This window comes from Sinocyclocheilus rhinocerous, unplaced genomic scaffold (assembly GCF_001515625.1).
Source record: "Sinocyclocheilus rhinocerous isolate Xijiao unplaced genomic scaffold, SAMN03320098_v1.1 scaffold1480, whole genome shotgun sequence".
Lineage (NCBI taxonomy): Eukaryota > Metazoa > Chordata > Actinopteri > Cypriniformes > Cyprinidae > Sinocyclocheilus > Sinocyclocheilus rhinocerous.
Genome location: NW_015666547.1, coordinates 204,119 through 211,463, shown reverse-complemented (window position 1 = coordinate 211,463; position 7,345 = coordinate 204,119). Strand labels below are relative to the sequence as shown.

Below are 7,345 nucleotides of genomic sequence, written 5' to 3'. Positions count from 1 at the left end.
CAGTCACTTGCTGACACCTACTGGCGGTTTTAATTTCACATTTCGACTATTTTGTTCATGTTTTAAATTATTTCAAATATCAGTATTCAACGTTTTATGTTAAAAACAAAACATTAGGCCTATTTATGCATCTGTAACTGCAGGTTAAATGCTTCCATGTCCGCTCTGAGATACACAAACTGTGTAAATACATCTAATGAACATTTATATATATATATTTATTTGCTTCTTTTCCATTTTGCATTTACTTGTACTTTTACTTTCAATACTTAAGTATGTTTAAGATTTTAAAAAATACTTTTCGTACTTAAGTACAATAAATATCACATACTTTAAGATTTTTACTCAAGTAATATTCTAAACGGTGACTTCAACTTCTACCAAAGTCATTTTCTGGTAAGATATCTGTACTTTTACTTGAGTGTGGCTTTCAGGTACTTTATACACCACTGATGTTTACAGCACATTCACATTGAGTTTCAGTCAAATGTGTTTTATTGACAATAGAAATAATCATATATTTATTTATTTTTCAAAGCATCTGTAGTTCAGCTGCGTCCAGAACAAACAACGTACAAAACACCACAGACTCTGTAATTGCTGTTTTTATAATGTTTCCAGTTTTATTGGTATTATTCATGTGTGTGTGTGTGTGTGAGAGAGAGAGAGAGAGAGAGAGAGAGAGAGAGAGAGAGAGAGTTGAAATTGCTTCAGGCATTATCTGTATTTCTAACATTTTTATTTATTTATTTTGGTAAGGATGGATTTGTGTGCGTGTGCGTGTGTGCGTGCGCACGCGTGTGTGTGTGTGTGTGTGTGTAGTTTAGATGTGCTCTACATCTTAAGGAAACACTCCAGGGCAAATTAATTAAGAAAACTGAAACAAATCACTAAAGCATTAAAATATTTGCACGATTCTCAGAATCAGTGGCATGACAACACAATCCAGGAAGCTTTTACATGAAAGCTCAGAAGAGCTGCGGCATCTGAACCTGAATTAAGCCAAACATTAAAACATTAATGCGCTGCTGTGGTTTAGTGGTTAAAGATCTGGGCTGACTTCCAAAAGGTTGTAGGTTTGAACTCTTTAAATTCTTCTGAAACACTGTTTTGTGCCCTTGAGCGCAGCGCTTGACCTCGGGTTTCTCCGGGAGGAACGAACCTGCGGGAAAGCGTAATGTAAGTCACTTCGGATGAAAGCTTCTGCAAATGAGTAAATGTACATGCAGTTACTCTGGGCTTTTTGCTGCAGACTTCAGTTCATCTGCTCTTCTCATGAGGATTGTTACATTTGCAAAGAGCACTCATGAATACGGCAATCCCGTCTTCCCGAAGAGAAACACGACATGTCCTGATATATCATCTTCAGGATGCTCGAGTCATGAAAAATACAGCAGCGGAAACGTAAAGAAAAACTGTTTATTCTTGAGAGCTGCGTGTTTCCCGAGAGAACGTCTGCGGTCGGTGCGGTTGGGAATAAGAGTTTCGCTCTGAGCCTTACTCTCACAAGTATTCAACACGGTTAGAACAAATGCATGCAAAGCTAATAAAAATCAAGCTAAATTGTGCGTATGAGTTGCATTGAATCCACAAAGCAATGTGGGAGTTAAAATGCTTGAAATTTATTGACTCTCTTAGAATAAATAAAGTTTATTTAAACACATCCTGCTGGGAACACACAAACACGCCAACGTTTTCATAGCAGGATTTTTCCAGTGTGATGCAGCATGCAATAACGCTGCTGGACGTCGTGTAGATGCACCATCATTTGGTGGAAATGCTCATGTTATTTCTCTCTCTCTCTGCAGGGAAAGAAGAATCGGTGGCCACCTTCAAGGGAACCGAGTTCTTCTGCTACGATCTGTCCATGACTCCCATCCAGAGCAGCACAGATGAGATCACGCTGTCCTTCCGAACGCTCCAGCGCAACGGTCTGATGCTTCACACCGGGAAATCTGCAGACTACGTCAACCTGTCGCTGAAGAGCGGCGCCGTCTGGCTCGTCATCAACCTGGGCTCCGGCGCCTTCGAGGCGCTCGTGGAACCGGTGAACGGGAAGTTTAACGACAACACTTGGCACGATGTTAAAGTCACGCGAAACCTGCGACAGGTAAGACTGAGCGCTCGCTTCTTTAAAGACATTGCCGTGCATATTGATCTCTAGCAGATGCACTGAATGTTGGGAATCACTGTGGAAGGGCATGATCGCACATCATTGGCTGGAAACGTTGTTTAAACGACGGCCCATAATCCCCAGTGCTTCCCGACAGCTGCCGCGTGATTCCTGACAGGTCTGGGAGCAGCGATGTGTGTTTTCTTGTTAGACCTGATCCAGACCGATCCAGACCCATGCCTCCTGCTTCAGGACTTCATTATGTGCACCTTAACTTAATGTTCTGTTCAGAGAAGAGTTGTCCATCTGAAATTGACTCCAACCTAATGAAGTCGGCAGTCCTTAGGGGACGAGAGCGCCGGTCTGGTTCTACAGGCTGAAATCAAGGATTTTATGATCGGACCTGATTGACTTTACATGTCCGCATTGAAAAAGAACAGAAACGTGTATTAACAGAACAAATAACAGCACACGACACTGAACACAATATGGAGAAATGCTCACAGAACGCGAGCCCAAACACTCGTGAACCGTATGCAACACAATGAGATGTGTTCGGCATCATTTATTGAAAAATAATGTGTTTTTTGAACATTAAAGCATGTCAACATATTCTGTTACACCAAATACACAAAATAATGATCTTTCAAAAACCATCATATGACCCCTTTAAAGGAGCTTCATTACGAGCGCAAACTGACGGAGCAAACGCAATCTACTCTGAAGACTCCGAGAGACGTTCCATTCACACACACACACACACACACACACACACACTCACACACACACACACACACACACACACATAATGAATGTTCATGGACAGAAACACAAACGAGCTTCTCATACTATACAGATATAGGCGATTCTTCAGCTATGCCCACATTTGTCATTCTAAACTGCATATCTTCCAGTTAGCATTTGATGTGTCCTAAATACAATCTTAAAATCATATTTTCACATTTTCTGCATACTTGCACCAAATTACAGCTGGATTGGAAGTAGCACACAATAAAAATAGTGATATTTACCTTGATTTTTCTTTATATTTTATCTCCTCGCTGACACCTCTCGTAAACTAGCTTTAGAAAAATAAATCTCTAATAGGCCAGAATTGTTGGTTGTGATGGAATGATGCTATTCTGCTATTTTTATATTTGATATAAAAATGTATTGTCTATAATTTGAACTTTTGTCACGTAGTGTGTTATGATGAATGTGGTTTTATTTCCGCTATATGTGTAAAGCACTTTGGTCAATTTTGGTTGTTTCATTGGTGCTTTATAGATAAAAAGATAAATAAATTAATCATTTTTGTATAATAAATATTGAAATGGTTGATACTTATTTCACTTGTTGTGCAGATCATTATAGATGAGATAAAATGCATAATTCATAATATTCATATTTTATTGATGGGTTCTAAAGTCTGGGTTTGGAATGAGTAAAACAAAATCTAAAAGACATTTGAAAATGAGTAAAGATTAAAAAATGAAGGAAAAACATATTTAGATTGACCTAAATATGAAATGAATTGTAATCAACCGCTGGGACATAAATGTGTGTATAGCTGAAGAAACCCTTACATTCTTCATTTCTTTCTACACACACACACACACACACACACACGCACGTGCGCGCACACACACACACAGATTGAATAAAAATGAAGAATGGTTCAATAGGCTCCTGTAATTGGCAGTTGCAGATAGCAGTGTGGAGATGCGATCGATTTCACTTATGCTCCTCGCTCATTCTGTCTCTGCTCTGGTAATTGTAATTGGAACGAATGTCTTGTCACCCGTAATAAGAGCGATTGTAATTGGCTGCTGTGGCACGAGGGCGTGTCCGCTGTAATAATGCCTATTGCTATTGGCTGATAGTGTGAATCCAGAGAGGAAACAAAAGGGAAAATATTTTGTCCGCCACTGAATTCAATTACACACTCGAGTCTTTATTCTCCTCAGAGAACAAACGAGGGATGCTTGGGTTCAGAACCACTCTCGTAAAAAACAGCTTAAACAGCTTTGTTGGTTTAGCTACCCAAAACTCCTTCAAAACCAACAAACTGAGACCAGCGGACCTCCTCAGGCTGCTTTTCCATGGGATTTAATGGAGGATGTGAGCTGAACGCACCATGAGACACCAGAGAATACATTCATACATGAAGATGCAAATGTATGAGTGTTTGAGAGTCACATTTAATTCTAGACGTCTTAATGAGGACATAAGATGCAGAAAGATTTGTGCAGGATTTATGGGATAGCAAATATCATTAGCTCAGTGTAAAAGCATATAGAAGTCATTGTAAAGACCCACCATGATAAAAAACAAACGTGTGTGTGTGTGTGTGTGTGTGTGTGTGCGTGTGCGTGTGTGCGTGAGTGTGTGTGTGTGTGTGTGTGTGAGTGTGTGTGTGCACGCCAGTGTTTATTCTGTGTGTAATATATAACAGTCAGAATGAGGGAAATAAATAAATGAAAATCAATGTAATAAATAATTAAATGTAAGGCTGCAGCACAACATCGCCACCAAGTGGTGAGCAGTGAAAGTGCTGAGAGTTTCTCCACTTCCTGTCCTTCATGGAGGTCCGATCCAAACTGAAAACAAACACATCCAAGATGGTGGACTGATTTTGTTATGGTACTTTTACTAATATAACCAAGAGTGAAAAAAAAATTGATTGTATTTATTGTACATTTGAATGCTTAGCAGTGTGCATGTTAAGATGAACTGAAGTCGAGAGTCATGTGCTTCTGTGTTCACCGCAAAAAAATAAACAATAATTTTCTTCCTCTTGTTTTCCAGTACACATATCTAAACAGTCATGAGTCAAGATACATTCACTGGAGAAGTGAAATGACTGAAGATGCTGAATGAAGTTAATTTATGCTTAAAATGAGAACAAATATCTGCCAGTGGGGTCAGAAAACAAAATCATAATTTAAAGGGGAAACATTATTGTTGTTGTTTTAATCTTAAACTCACTTCATTTTGATATTTTTTTCAGAAAACAAGACTTAATATCTTCAGTGATTTTGCTTCTCAAGTAAATGCATCTTGATATATGAATGTTATTTGTGCTGGAAAGCATGAGAAGTGAGTTTCTGCAGTGTTTGTGTAGCGTGAATCAGATCAGCTTTAGACTGATGTGTGGAAACGGTCTGATGTTGATTTCAGTGTGTTTTCATGATAAATATACCGGCGTCAAACGCTTCAGATGGAGCTGCTGTATTTGATCACAGCTGTTCTTCTCTTAGCGGATACTCTACGTGTCTGATAACTTTATAGGGAACTATCTGAGGTTCGATTCTCGCTGCCGTTTCTAGGAAGAGGTCGTGACATTTTCTCTTCAGCGTTTCTATTACAGACTGATTCCTGAGAATCAACATAACGTGGATATTCCAGCGCAGGTGAGAGTCACGCACAGACCTGAAACCTGATCTATAACACTTCCTGTCGACCTTTTCGAGTCTTCTGAGCATAGCCATAGTACAGTCAGAAAACACTGCTGGTGCACGCTGCAGTGATTGGCTGAGGATGCTTGAGTGCGCAGTGCTGATTGGTTGAGGTGATAATTGGAGGCGGAGTCATTCACTCCTCAGCCTCTCCCTGCTGTCTGTCTCTCAGCAGCAGTGAGCGTGTGTGTTTGTCTGTGTGTGTGTGTGTGTGCGTGTGCGAGTGTGTGTGTGTGTCTCTGTGTGTGTTAGAGTGTGTGTGTTAAGAGTGTGTGTGTGTTAGAGTGTGTGTGTTAAGAGTGTGTGTGTTAGAGTGTGTGTGTGAGTGTGTGTGTGTGTGTGTGTGTGTGTGTGTGTGTGTGTGTGTGAGTGTGAGTGTGTGTGTGTGTGACCTCTGATCTCAGGCACTGTAACCCAGAGGATTTGCTCAATAAAGCGGAGCTGCGGTGGGAATCAGACTAATCAGACGGATCTTGAGTGTTTCCCGCTCCGCTGTCAGCACCACAGGAGGATAAATGAAATTAGTTCTGAGTAACAGTTACCGGCGGCCGAGAGCGAAACTCTGCTGAGACTGAAGACACAAGACTAATATTTGACATTCAATTCAGAGCTTAGAAGATGAAGATAAAGTGTGTGTTTAGATGAAAACTGAGACTTTTGCAGGCAGAAACAAATCGATCAGACTGTGCAGAATGATGCAAAACACTCTTTATTTAATAAATACATAATAAATATTAAGATATTTTATCATATATGTTTATATATACACTACCATTCAAAAGTTTGGGATCTGTATTTTTTTATATGTATTTTTTAATTAATAATTTTAATGCATTAAATGGATCAAATCTCAAATAAATGCTGTTCTTCTGAACTTTCTGTTCATCTGTGAATCCTGAAAAATAAAATGTATCACAGTTTCCACAAAAATATTGTGCAGCACGACTGTTTTCAACATTGATAATAATCAGAAATGTTTCTTGAGCAGCAAATCAGCATATTAGAATGATTTCTGAAGATCATGTGACACTGAAGACTGGAGTAATGATGCTGAAAATACAGCTGCGCATCACAGAAATACATTACAGCTTAACAGATATTCACATAGAAAACAGCTGTTTTACATTAGAATAATATTTCACTATTTTTACTGTATTCTTCATCAAATAAATAATAAAGCAGCTTTGATGAGTAGAAGCGACTTCTATAAAAACATAAAAAATCGTACTGATCCCAAACTTTTGAACAGCAGTGCGATATACTAATAAATATTGCATTAATAATGGATTTTTTAATAATAATAATAATAATAATTGTGGATTTTAGTTTTGATAGTTTTTTTTTTTAGTCTGGATCAAAGATTACCATCTACTTTCAGTCTTTAAAATACTTCCCTTTCTGTTGAAGCAAAGACAGACGGACATCCGTAACGAGGCGATCAGAGCAGAAAATGCAGATCCTGTGTTTGCCAAAAAAATTCAGTTTGATTGATTTGTAAAGAGGTTCTCAAAACACGTATTGTTCCAGAAACAGGTGACGGATGTGAGTGTTTATAAAGCCGCTGAGAAATATGAGAATGCACTTTTTCACAATCTCTGAATGTGACCTGCATGTGTTTCTGAGCCTCTGTCATGAAACGAAGCTGATCAAGTGATTGTGGATGAATGAAAAAGAACAAGAGCTGAGTTCATCATTACTGTATGTGTGATCACACACACACAAACACACACACACAAACACACAGACACACAAACACACACACACAGACAGACAC

General features: G+C 38.9%; 1 protein-coding gene across 1 annotated transcript in view; it reads left to right on the top strand.

The window, feature by feature from the left end:
• LOC107732688 (neurexin-2-like) overlaps window positions 1–7,345 on the top strand; it is a 351,796-nt gene that overhangs the window by 167,232 nt on the left and 177,219 nt on the right. Inside the window, exon 7 of the mRNA XM_016544101.1 lies at window positions 1,809–2,110. Coding sequence (XP_016399587.1) covers window positions 1,809–2,110 — 302 coding nt within the window. The remainder of the gene's footprint in view (window positions 1–1,808; window positions 2,111–7,345) is intronic.